The 14,298-nt window shown below is 37.9% G+C and overlaps 1 protein-coding gene across 1 annotated transcript in view; it reads left to right on the forward strand.

Moving 5' to 3' along the window:
- pth1r (parathyroid hormone 1 receptor) overlaps nucleotides 1-11,736 on the forward strand; it is a 47,001-nt gene extending 35,265 nt beyond the window's left edge. The window contains exons 11-13 of the mRNA XM_041896856.1: nucleotides 7,565-7,706; nucleotides 8,109-8,150; nucleotides 10,198-11,736. Coding sequence (XP_041752790.1) covers nucleotides 7,565-7,706; nucleotides 8,109-8,150; nucleotides 10,198-10,572 — 559 coding nt within the window. The 3' untranslated portion in view covers nucleotides 10,573-11,736. The remainder of the gene's footprint in view (nucleotides 1-7,564; nucleotides 7,707-8,108; nucleotides 8,151-10,197) is intronic.
- The last annotated feature ends 2,562 nt before the right edge of the window (nucleotides 11,737-14,298 follow it).

A 14,298-nucleotide genomic window follows, 5' to 3' on the forward strand; every position in this document is an offset into this window, starting at 1 on the left:
GTATTCTGTATTATCGCCAGCATGCTGATAAAATATTTCTATCTTTATCACACCAAAACATGCCACCACCCACTGGCACAAACTGGTAAAATCAACGTTGTTTCAGCATAATTTGTCAACGTATTCTGACATGGAATCTACGTGGAAAATACATTGAGTTTGCAAAAGTCATCAATGTTGTTTTGAGGGTGAAATTTCAACCACAGGATTATGTCATCATGGTTACCAATTTTCAAGCTAGACAAACCTTATATTTAATTTGTACCTTTGAAACAACTTCAGATTTTCAATGTTATATCCACTATCAGAAAAACGATGCTGGGCAGCACCTCCTACTGGAGAGTTGATCTATCTACAGCTATCCCTTTGGTCTCCCATCCAGGATTTTAACAAAGCCCAGCTTATCTTTGATATTTGTTACTGACTACTACCAATGTGCTATAGTGAGAATGAGTATTGAGAGATCACTTAATAACTAAATAGGTTCATTGTTGCTATCAAAGTCATTCCAAAGGGTATGTTTAACATTTTCACATGCGAGTTCCAAATATCTCTAACGGCCGCCCCAGCGTGAGTTGTTTAATGCACGTGATGTCAGAATGCACTCACTGTTCCAAAATGTGATTGTTACGCAACAGGACAGTTAACACACTCTGCATGCTAATTATCAACTTGTCAATTTCATATTATTTTACAACTTGTATTTTCTAATATCAGTTTGAATTTATGTGTGTTCCGCCTTCTCATTAATTCACATAGAAGTAGCCCATTTCAGTGTTGCGGACAATTTATGTTTGAGGCTTTACAGAGCCGGACAAACTTCCCTCTTCGAGGAGAGCCCTTCCCCATTTTTTCGGCACATGAAGTATGCAGACATTTGTGCAGTCTTGCACGAACTGGCACATTTTCTGGCTGGCACTCGCATTGTTGCATTGATGTTTTCCTTACAAATAATGACTTTGGACATGTGTGGTTTCCTATCACATTAAGTGCCTTATTTTCTGTATATCGTGTTGTCGTTTCTACTGTAGCATACAGTATGTATGTATGTACACTACCGTTCAAATGTTTGGGGTCACTTAGAAATGTCCTTGTTTTTCAAAAGAAAAGCAATTTTTTTGTTCATTAAAATAACATCAAATTGATCAGAAATACAATGTAGACATTGTTAATGTTGTAAATGGCTATTGTAGCTGGAAACGGCAGATTTTTTATGGAATATCTACATAGCTGTACAGAGGCCCATTATTTCAGACTGGCCAATAAAAATAAAATATTAAGATGGGCAGTCTGAGATATGGCTTTTTCTTTGTAACTCTGCCTAGAAGGTCAGCATCCCGGAGTCGCCTCTTCACTGTTGATGTTGAGACTGGTGTTTTGCGGGTACTATTTAATAAAGCTGCCAGTTGAGGACCTGTGTGGCGTCTGTTTCTCAAACTAGACACTCTAATGTATTTGTCCTCTTGCTCAGTTGTGCACCGGGGCCTCCCACTCCTCTTTCTATTCTGGTTAGAGCCAGTTTGCGCTGTTCTGTGAAGGGAGTAGTACACAGCGTTGTACAAGATCATCAGTTTCTTGGCAATTTCTCGCATGGAATAGCCTTCATTTCTCAGAACAAGAATAGACTGACGAGTTTCAGAAGAAAGTTATTTGTTTCTGGCCATTTTGAGCCTGTAATCGAACCCACAATTGCTGATGCTCCAGATTTTTATTTTATTTTATTTCACCTTTATTTAACCAGGTAAGCCAGTTGAGAACAAGTTCTCATTTACAACTGCGACATGGCCAAGATAAAACAAAGCAGTGCGATAAAAACAACAACACAGAGTTACATATGGGGTAAACAAAACATAAATTCAAAAATACAACAGAAAATATATATACAGTGTGTGCGAATGTAGTAAGTTATGGAGGTAAGGCAATAAATAGGCCATAGTGCAAAATAGTTACTCAACTAGTCTCAAGAAGGCCAGTTTTATTGCTTCTTTAATCAGCACAACAGTTTTCAGCTGTGCTAACATAATTGCAAAAGGGTTTTCTAATGATCAATTAGCCTTTTAAAATGATAAACTTGGATTAGCAAACACAACGTGTCATTGGAACACAGGACTGATGGTTGCTGATAATGGGCCTCTGTACCCATATGTAGATATTCCATTATAATCAGCTGTTTACAGCTACAATAGCCATTTACAACATTAACAATGTCTACACTGTATTTCTGATCAATTTGATGTTATTTTAATGGACAACAAAATAAATTTTCTTTCGAAAAGAAGGACATTGAGCCCAAACTTTTGAACGGTAGTGTATGTATGTATGTATGGAGCATAATGTATTTACAGTTTTATTCACATGTTTTCAAGTAATGGTGACAAATAATGCATTCCGAATATTGCATAGATTGTAATGGACACCTATGATGTGTGTAAAATACTTTTTTGAAGGTTGTACTGATTATAATGAGATAATGCTAAGCTATTTGCCAGCTATGTGTGGCGCACTGTTTGTTGACATTATACAATGCATTCTGGGTGTCATGTAAACGTCTGTCAGACCAAAGATGTTATAATGAGGTGAAGGAATGGTTCACTCATCTTTCGAAGAAACTTCCGGAAGTGAATGAAGGGAAGTTAATGATCACAGACGACACACCCCCTTCAACATGCATACTGCAAACAGACCTAACTCATCTTGTCTCCTCTTAATATCTTTGGTTGACGCGGGGAAAAAAACATGGTGGCACGCACAAACTACACATCGTCGGATTACTTTCGAATTCTAGAAAGTGTTTTACTTAATTATTGTGATCAGTGTTGAGATCACCCGTGATGTGATGAATTATAAATAGTAATTGCTATTAGCTAATTCATATGGTGGTTTCTGTCAGCCGAGAGTTCTCTAAATACTTGTGTTACGTCAATCTTTCCTCAGTTAGCGCTAGGACTAATGTAGCCTACTTTTTCCGGTTTGGATGATTGTGTATGCTGTTGCTACTTCTGTGAATAAATTGTTCACATTCAGGACATAACTTTGTAAGGACTGTGTTTGTCAAAATGTTTCTGTGAAAAACCAATGTGGCTAGCTCAAATACTGACTGTTGATTCAATCAAAACGGAACATTCTAAATAAGCATTCTAATCACACTGGTTTGAGCGTACGCTGCAGGGACCACTGTAGAACGATCACACCCGTTTGTTGGTATGTGTGAAAAGGTTAATAGAGCAAATGAAATGAAACCATATTTCAATTTAACCCAGGGTTCAACTAAAAATAGAGAATATATATAGTCCTATGGCTCTATTTTTGGCTGGCGTTAAGGCGGCACTAGTGTCAAACACACACTTTGGCAATTTCAACTTGTAAAAGGCAGCACTGGTGCCAGGCTTGGTAATTTATCTTATAAAAAATTATAATAAATAAATAACGGAAAAGTGGTGCATGCATATGTATTCACCCCCTTTGCTATGAAGCCCCTAAATCAGATCTGGTGCAACCAATTACCTTCAGCAGTCACATAATTAGTTAAATAAAGTCCACCTGTGTGCAATCTAAGTGTCACATGATCTGTCACTTGATCCCAGTATATATACACCTGTTTTGAAAGGCCCCAGAGTCTGCAACACCACTAAGCAAGGGGCACCACCAAGCAAGCGGCAACATCAAGACCAAAGAGCTCTCCAAACAGGTCAGGGACAAAGTTGTGGAGAAGTACAGATCAGGGTTGGGTTATAAAAAAAATATCTGAAACTTTGAACATCCCACAGAGCACCATTAAATCCATTATTAAAAAATGGAAAGAATATGGCACCACAACAAACCTGCCAAGAGAGGGCCGCCCACCAAAACTCCCGGACCAGGCAAGGAGGGCATTAATCAGAGAGGCAATAAAAAGACCGAAGGTAACCCTGAAGGAGCTGTCCATAGGATCACTTTAAGCCGTACACTCCACAGAGCTGGGCTTTACGGAAGAGTGGACAGAAAAAAGCCATTGCTTAAAGAAAAAAATAAGCAAACACGTTTGGTGTTTGCCAAAAGGCATGTGGGAGACTCCCCAAACATATGGAAGAAGGTACTCTGGTCAGATGAGACTAAAATTGAGCTTTTTGGCCATCAAGGAAAACGCTATGTCTGGCGCAAGTTATGCACGCTCAGGTTTTCTGTTTTTTTGTCTTATTTCTTGTTTGTTTCACAAGAAAAAATATTTTGCATCTTCAAAGTGGTAGGGATGTTGTGTAAATCAAATGATACAAACCCCCCCAAAAGGCAACAAAATAGGAAAAATGCCAAGGGGGGTGAATACTTTCGCAAGCCACTGTATATCCGCTCGCTTGCGCTGAGGTGGGAGGTGTGTCCTTAAAAATGTGCACCAATGTGTCAATTTCAAGCAGCGCTACTGGTGATATTTAAGACTCAACAAAAACTGGTCTTAGCGGTAATGCAACTGGTTATGGCATCGATTTTGCCAGTGTAGGCGCACAGCTTAATCAGTAGCCTATAACCAATGTTTTATTAAAGTATCACAAACAGCAGAGCAGTCAACTGACATTCCTGTTTTTTTCTTTATATTGGATATTATTTTTGTCCATGCAGCTTCTGTGAAAAGTTTGGACTCATTAGGCCTATGTTTGATGCCCATTGAATGAAAGGTGTCAGTGACTGTATGGATGTCTGTTTAGGAAGATGAATTATTACAATAGACTGCTTATTGTTTTTCCTTTATCATTTTGTTTTTAAAAAAAGCGTCTTGCACTTTCATCTGTTTTCAACTGTAAAATCGCAGGAATCCGCTTGTAGCGTAGACTATTTTCCTGTTTGTTTGTTTACCTTTGACTTGGCAATGTCACTAACAGGCCATATCAACGGCGATGGGAGGCTAATCTTATTACAACGTTTGGTCAATATCCAATTGTCTATGGCTCGAAGATGCAGTGCATTTTCGAAATGTGAATGCAATGTGTGTAGACTAATATTTCCATGTTGAAACCAAAAAAACTTTATCGGCTACATGTTTGTTATATCTAGGCCTATTGTAGGGTTACTGTATACTATTTATACTGCCGAAGAGCCCTTAGGCCTACGCGTGTACACATTGCCTTATGCTCATGGAACGAGAGATGCAATTTATTATATCATGCTTCTGACCTGATCCTATTTAGAAATATTGTTGTTGTTTAAAAAAACAGATTGATTGTTTTTTGTTTAATTTGATTAAAGACCAAACTAATTAGAAAGATTAACAGTCCATGGGTTTATGTTAAGAACTCAAATGCAATGCAATTTAGCCTATTTCTGGAGAAGTGCAAATATGATTTGTAAGATGGTTCCATTATGTTTATAAAACATTACATTTGGGAGCATTATAATGGTTAGTGGACAATCCCACTTTCTCTTTATATTGGATCTTTGTCCAGTTTCTGTGAAAGGTTTGCATGTGTGTAAAACCCTCCATAGTCTAAGTTGCCTTGTTTGTTGTATATGCCCAATATAAGCCATTATGGTGCCTGTAACTGTATTTAGACATAGCCTATTTAAAACAGGTTGTTGTTTCATTATTATTAGAATTTGATTATAATTATACACTGTCTTTTTAGGCCTTATCAATAGCTTAGTGAGTTTAATTTTGCTTATTGACTACGTTTGGCATGTCCAGACTGCAATTTACAGTAGGCCTAGCCCCTATATCAATGTGAATGCTATAGTCAATGTTTAACCATGTATTCCCATACTGAAGCAATGCAATTAGAAAAATGTGGACTGCAAACATGTTCAACATATTTAGCAAATATGGGGCAGGGTATTTAACGAACTAGGCTATAATGGACTAACATTCGAATTGGAGTTAATGACAATGCAATACATAAAAGACCATAAATTCACAACTTGAAGCATCCACGTATTAAGCCATGGAGCACGTTCTGATTGGCCAGTGAGGTGTCAAGCTCCAACACACACAACTTTTTTATTATAACTTTATAACTTTCGCGCCACCGCCAGCTACTGCGCCCATAATTCAGGTTGTGAAATTAGCTAAAATATTTCTGACACACCCCTGAAGCTATAGCGCTACCGCCCGCACTAAGATTTACCATTGTGTTAGGTTTGTTAAAATAGAGCCCCTAGGGTTTCAAGCTTTGGTTGATTTCAAATGTGATATACAAGTTTATAATTAATATGTTGGATTCACATCTCCATCTCAACCAAAAGTCAAAGATAAAGAATAGGACTAAATCAAATCAAACTTTATTTAAAGTGCATTTAAAGATTGCTTTGATTTGATTTAGTCCTATTCTTTAACTTTGATCTTTGGTTGAGATGGAGAAGTGAATCCAACATATCAATTATTATTTTGAAGACAAACTGGATATTCAATTGTATTTGGTTGTCAATGCAACCAAATATCAACATTTGAAGGAGATATATTATATCTTCTGCTTGGATAGTTCCATCTGTGCCACTGACTTAGTCTGGCTTTAATTCTAGTTTGTCTACAAAGTTATAATATGTTGGATTTACGTCTCAATCTCAACCAAATATCAAAGTTAATGAATTGGACTAAATAATATAAAATCTAACTTTAAATGCACTTTCAATCAAGTATGATTTGATTTCATCATATTCTTTTACTTCGATTTTTGGTTGATATGGAGATGTAAATAGCCTATTAGCGTGTAAACAAGTTAAAAAATTATATGTTGGATTCACGTCTCCAACTAAACCAAAAATAAAAGTTACGGAATAGGATTAAGCCAGTGGCTCAGATGAAACTATCCAATCATTAGATACATCTCCTTTAAATGTTGATATTTGGTTGAGTTGTCAACCAAACACAATTCAATACTACTTTTGTAATACAGTTAATAGACAGTTAAAAATTAAGTCTATCTTAGAAACTAATGTAACAGTATTTATTCAACATTAAAATGAGTAACACATTCATGGCCACATTTTGAGGTTACTATAACTAAGTTGTCTTATGTAATCATAGAAAGTGTGCATGTTCAAGATAGCATGCAAAGGTTGCAGGTCTGTGGAGTTGCTATAATAATCTGTGCAGAATCTTGAACAGCATTGATCACTTGCACTGTACTTTTAATGTTATCAAAGCTGCAATCCAGGTAATTTGGTTGTGCTATTAGATGAAGCACATTGATGAAATAAGTTGTTGTATAAATACAAAATATCTGACATCTGAACAGATATCTGAACTGTGTTGTGCTTTTAAATGGTTGAAAGTGCACTGATAAAACATTTAGATGACAACTAAACCAAATATCTGACATCTGAACAGATATCTGAATTCGGTTGTACATTTAGATGGTTAAAAGCATAGTGATAACACAATGAGAATGCAATAAACTTCTGGATGTCTTTTTGAGTGGGTGAATAAAGGTTGAAATCTCATTGATCAATGTCATGTCAGTAATACAGTATGTATGAAAATGAATAATACAGTGAATGTCCATGATAATATAAAATTGAACTCCCCATCACAACTGTCACACACAGTAAATGTCACAATAAATGTAAAATGAACCACTGCTATTATTCATTCCCTCCACAGGAAACTGTTGAAGTCTACTTTGGTCCTGATGCCACTGTTTGGCGTTCACTACATAGTGTTCATGGCCATGCCTTATACTGAGGTAACTGGAGTGCCCTGGCAGATACAGATGCACTACGAGATGCTCTTCAATTCATTCCAGGTACTGACTGGTCTTGTACCACATGAATGAATGAACGATCGAACTAATGTTGTTTTACCGCATGTGGGTTTAGTCACAGGCAGCCAGCAATGGATCCGAAATGGTGAGCTACTACAGTACTGTAAAAAGGAGCTAGATCAATCGGCCAAAGTCCACAATGGGACACTGCATCTGCTCTAGTGGTGTGCTACACATAATGAAGTATTGAGTTGTGATTAAACTTTTATGAGTAAGAATTTGAGAGAGCTGCACAGCTCAGTGTTTTCAGAGTAAGCAGCTGGTGTTGAAGAGTCACTTTATATTGTATGGTATTCTTCTAGAGTGCTCTGGATAGATGCTCAGATCAACCTGTGCACTTTGAGGCATACGCAAAAATGTTATAATGTTTTATCTTCTTTTCAGGGATTCTTTGTGGCAATTATATATTGTTTCTGCAATGGGGAGGTAAGGACAACTTTGAACAATTTTATTAATATTTATCTGTGAAAATGTCTTCAAGGAAATCATGATAGATTATAGTCTATTATTTAAGACAAAATATGTAATCCTGATATATAATATTATGCTCATGATTAATTGCAGTCACAGCATGCACACCAAAAACCTGAGACTCAATTATTGTATGCAGGGCTGTGCACAGTTGTGATGTTTCAGGGGGCCAGGCTCTCAAAATGAATAGGCCTATTTATTTCTGCAACACACTCACTCATCACAAAATGTAAGCAAGCTAGTTACCATGCCTCTTGAAGACATGATTGACATTGGGAAAAGAGGGTAGGCTATCAGCTGATCATTGATGTTGATGATTGATGTAAATCTGCTAGTTACTGGTTGTGATTTATATCGTCAATGATCTTAAATAATAACTTCATAATATAGCCTAATATGCATAATCTTCTAACTCATGATATATGGCTGACTAGAGGTTTTTGTGGATATTTTTGTATATGGTGGTTAGCTAGAGTCTAGACTACCTGTGTTCAGTGCTTCATTTGTTAATTTCGGAGGAACAAAAAGTGAACGAGAGAGGGGGGTGACCTAGGGAGCTCTGAGGTACCAGAATGCATGAAATAAACAAAAATTAGGATATAATAAAGCATTGCATGCATATCATCGCAATTGCGTAGTGAGTATAGAGAAGTAGCCTAGAGTAGAGGCGCTTACAGAAGTTGCACATATGGGGGGGAAAAAATGTGGGCCTACTTATAAACGCATTTCGTGCAATTCTACATCATTTTACATGACAGAATCGTTTTTAATACCGCACAAATGATCAAAATGACTAGCTACTTTGACAGTGACAAACTGAGAATCTGAGATCAATAAAAAACAACCTTGTTTTGAATACCGCACAAATGATCAAAATGACAAGCTACTTTGACAGTGACAAACTGAGAATCTGAGATCAATAAAAAACAACCTTGTTTTGAATCCATCAATAGCCTAGGCCTAGGTATGTGGAGACACACATATTGTACAATATGAGGATGAAATTATAGTCTTAAAAAAGCTTTCCAGTTTAACTGACTCACCCAATGATGTGCAGGTCACTCGCCAGCAATGGCCGATGTGCTCGTGCCAAAAGCCTATCTCTCTCTTGTAAACAATGTTCGCTCAATAGGCCTATTTGGAAGTAGATAAAATATTTTGGTAGCCTACAGCAGAGAGATTCATATTCTCTTTTCAGCAGGAGCCATTTGCTTTCCAACCTGTGTTTTCCAACGATTGTATTTGAAATATTGTGAAAGGCCTGTTTTTTCTGCATGCTGTTCACTGACAGATTTGCTGTGCGTTCCCGACTGCATTGTTATTGGGCTACACACAATCCACAGCTATGCTATTTAAAAAAAAGAAGCCATTGATCCTCTGTGGCTAAATTATAGGCCTACTCATGGTGTAGTAGGCTATTCTGAATTATTTCAATTTATCAGGGGTTCTACAGCACCTCCAGCACCCTTCCCACGGCTATGATTCTATAAGGAAATAAATGATGAAGGGCTGCTGCACGTAGTCTATCAGCCAACCAGACAGATATTGATGATGTAAATCAAGTGTTATCAAGTGATAATCAAATGTTATGCAGTACTGTTGATATTTAAACTAGGTAGCTTGCTACACACACACTCAACCGGTGACCTGCATCACAAGCTATGCATGTTTGGATACCGGGCGCACGCAATCCCCATACAGGTCAGACTGTGAAAAAGGCAGTACCGGGCACACGTGAGCTCCGTACAGGGCAGACCAACGGACAGGAGGGGTGGGGGGTGGCGAACTTGACTACGTAACGACGACGTGGGTTCAGAACAACAACGACTAAAACTGTATTAAAAAAAAGTTCTAACACCACCCAAAAGGGCACTAGGCGAGTGGGAGGGCAAAGGGGCAGATGCTTGGGCACAGGTAGACACATATCCGTGCACGTGCCTGATTAATATGCCACAGTAGTTTAGATGTAGTGACAATCTCATTTCTTTCCATCTTCCTTTAGGTCCAGGCGGAAATTAAGAAAACCTGGAGCAGGAGGACACTAGCGCTGGACTTTAAACGTAAAGCCCGTAGTGGCAGTAACACGTATAGTTATGGACCTATGGTGTCTCACACCAGTGTAACCAACGTCACTGCCCGGGGGCCCCTGGCCCTCCATCTCACCACGCGCCTTGGGGCCCCAGTCACCATCAACGGGCACCGGAACCTCCCAGGTTATGTGAAGAACGGTTCCGTCTCCGAGCACTCTATCCCTTCCTCGGGACAGGAGTTACACATTCCCGAAGAGGAGCAGCCGTCCAATAACGAGCCACCGCATTCTGTAGAGGAGGAGAAACCCTCGCCTGTGGTGGAGGAGGAGCGGGAGACCGTTATGTGATGTTCATGTGACCTCTAGTGAGAGATAGTCATGTCATGGGGACCTTCATGCAGCCAATAGCCCCTCCGTTGTGAGGACGAACTCAGTCATGGAGCATAGCACCAGTCATTATTCTCAGGATGTTATACAGTAGGAGGATGGCTGCCTTTCGTCGACACTGGGCAGTTTTTCTCCTGTGAATCGAGCCAGGATTTTAGTGGGTGGATAAGGACTGGAGGACAAAGGCTCATGGCTAAAAGGATACCTCAATGTTTGAGGTGAGCCACCAACACAGACAATCACCTTCTCTATTGTACTGTAGCAAACACCACCGCTCTTTTAAGACTAATTCCACCTGCCATACGGACAAAAATTCATATTTGTTTTGTTTTATTTCACTGCCTTCAATGAGTTGCAGCAGGTAATTTATAATTGATGAAAACCAACTTGCAGATTTTCCTTTTTCACATTCTAAAACTATTATAAATCTTGTGGATCATGAATGGTCTGTGGATGGACAGTAGGCTAACGTGTCTGACTGAAACCTATAGCATTGATGGTCCACAGGTCCTGTGGTTGAAGGTGCCTAACAGTATATGTAGGTCCTCATTCTGCCAGGAGCATGTTAGCTTATGTTAGTGTAGCGGATGTATAAATTAGCGTACAGCTCACTAGCTTACATATGTTACATTAGGAACTCCTAGTGATATGAGGAAATGCCTGGCTGCAGTTGATTCTGCCTGCATGGTTGGGGAGATCTCACCACATTTCAATTGGTTTGAAATATGGATGTAAATTCAGAAAACCTAACCCACTTTGATGTAGAAGGGATTTAAACTCAGGTACTCCAAACCCACCATTCTAGTGCATCAGTTTGAGCTAGTCTGTAGTTTCAGAGGTGTGCTGGCTTCTAGTGTTGATTGATATGGAGGAAGGCCCAATGGAAGACATTTCCCCATGATTATCAACTTTTTGTACAGTTTTTATTTTTGCTATTTAAAAGAGACTATCCTGATATTCAACAGTGTAATGACTATGGAAGGTTATGTTGTTTCAATGATGTGTTGATTATTAAATTCTTCAATGATAATATTCTGTTTCACAATATAAAAGTAACCGAAACATATCAATTGAGTGGGAGAGACGGTGTTAAGAGGATTTCTAAAAAGTTTTTATATACTGTACAGTGCCTTCCGAAAGTATTCATACCCCTTGACTTATTCCACATTTTGTTGTATACAGCCTGAATTCAAAATTGATTAAATAAAACATATTATCTCACCCATCTACACAATATACCCCATAATGACAAAATGAAAACATGTTTTTAGACATTTATGCAAATTTATTGAAAAGGAAATACAGAAATATCTAATTTACATAAGTATTCACAACCCTGAGTCAATACATGTTAGAATCACCTTTGGCAGCGATTACAGCTGTGAGTCTTTCTGGGTAAGTATCTTAAGAGCTTTGCACACCTGGATTGTACAATATTTGCCTATTATTCTTTTCAAAATTATTCAAGCTCTGTCAAATTGATTGTTGATCATTGCTAAACAACCATTTTCAAGTCTTGCAATAGATTTTCAAGCAGATTTAAGTCAAAACTGTAACTCGGCTACTCAGGAACATTCACTGTCTTCTTGGTAAGCAACTCCAGTGTAGATTTTGCCTTGTGTTTTAGGTTATTGTCCTGGTGAAAGGTGAATTAATCTCTCAGAGTCTGGTGGAAAGCAGACGGAACCAGGTTTTCCTCTAGAATTCTGCCTGTGCTTAGCTCTATTCCATTTCATTTTTATCCTGAAAAACTCCCCAGTCCTTAATGATTACAAGCATACCCATAACATGATGCAGCCACCACTATGCTTGAAAATATGGAGAGTGGTACTCAGTGATGTGTTGTGTTGGATTTGCCACAAACATAACACTTTGTATTTAGGACAAAAAGGTAATTGTTTAGCCACATGTTTTTCAGTATTACTTTAGTGCCTTGTTGCAAACAGGATACATGTTTTGGAATATTTTGTATTCTGTAAAGGCTTCCTTCTTTTCACTCTATCAATTAGGTTAATATTGTGGAGTAACTACAATGTTGTTGATCCATCCTCAGTTTTCTCCTATCCCAGCAATTAAACTCTGTAACTGTTATAAAGTCACCATTGGCCGCATGGTGAAATCCCTGAGCGTTTTTCTTCCTCTCCGGCAACTGAGTTAGGAAGGACGCCTGTATCTTTGTAGTGACTGGGTGTATTGATACACCATCCAAAGTGTAATTAATAACTTCACCATGCTCAAAGGGATATATCAATGTCTGTTTGTTTTTTTACCAATCTACCAGTAGGTGCCCTTCTTTGCAGGAATTGGAAAACCTCCCTGGTCTTTGTGGTTGAATCTGTGTTTGAAATTCACTGCTCGACTGAGGGACCTTACAGATAATTTTATGTGTGGGGTTCATGAGGTAGTCATTCAAAAATCATGATAACACTATTATTGCAGTCCATGCAACTTATTATTTGACTTGTTAAGCACATTTTTACTCCTGAACTAATTTAGGCTTGCCATAACAAAGGGGTTGATACTTATTGACTGAAGACATTTTAGCTTTTAATTTTTAATTAATTTGTGAACATTTCTAAAAACATAATTCCACTTTGACATTATGGGATATTGTGTGTAGGCCAGTGACAAAAAAAATCTCAATTTAATCCATTTTAAATCCAGGCTGTAACACAACAAAATGTGGAAAAGGTCAAGGGGTGTGAATACTTTCTGAAGGCACTGTAATTGTAGAAACAACTTTATTAATGTTTCAAAGGGAGGCACCCTCTCCAAATCTCAGGGTGTAGGAAAAAGTAACATTTTTGAAACAAAATGTTATTTAAATGAGGAATTCCAAGGGATTCTCAAATTCCACAGGATAATTCCAAGAGAGAATTCCAAGGGAGACTTGTGAAGAGACGGTATGAAGGAACACCAGAACTGAATAGCACACAACTGTTATGTTTTATATGGTCCAGTGTTATGCTGCTCTTTTTGTATATACAGTATGTATGCATTTGCATAGAAGTCACAATGTTTACAATGATAATAAAATCCATTCTAGTTGTGAGCTAAAATAGCATCAAGGGTCATGGAAATGTATTCTAAATATAATTTGATGTTTGTACAGACTGTTCAAAAATCTAAGGGGCGTTTGATATTTGAAATATGTTATTTTGTATATAGTCTTAAATATATAGAAACTGGAAAATATACTGTAGGTGTGGGACAATAATGTATGTATCAGGACCGCTAAAGTAAGATTTCAGTAGAATGCCTAACAAAGGTATTGACAGAACATTAGGGCCCGTAAGTAAGCATTTCACTGTTAGTCTAAACCTGTTGTTTACAAAGCATGTGACAAATCAAATTTGATTTGAAATACCCCAGCTTTACAAGTTCACTTCCATCACACAGCAGTTAGTTTTCCAGCCAATGTTCTCAGAGGGAATTGAAGGTTTAAAATGATTTGTCACACAACCAGTATTTGTGTCTTTACACTCTGTAAAAGTAGCCTTGCCCTATACTCTGTGCTGTAGCCAACGCTTCTATCATTGTCATGCCTTACGTATGTTTGGCATGAAAATAAACGAACACATACAGTGGGGAAAAAAAGTATTTAGTCAGCCACCAATTGTGCAAGTTCTCCCACTTAAAAAGATGAGAGATGCCTGTAATTTTCATCATAGGTACACGTCAACTATG

The sequence above is a fragment of the Coregonus clupeaformis genome, chromosome 14 (assembly GCF_020615455.1).
Source record: "Coregonus clupeaformis isolate EN_2021a chromosome 14, ASM2061545v1, whole genome shotgun sequence".
Lineage (NCBI taxonomy): Eukaryota > Metazoa > Chordata > Actinopteri > Salmoniformes > Salmonidae > Coregonus > Coregonus clupeaformis.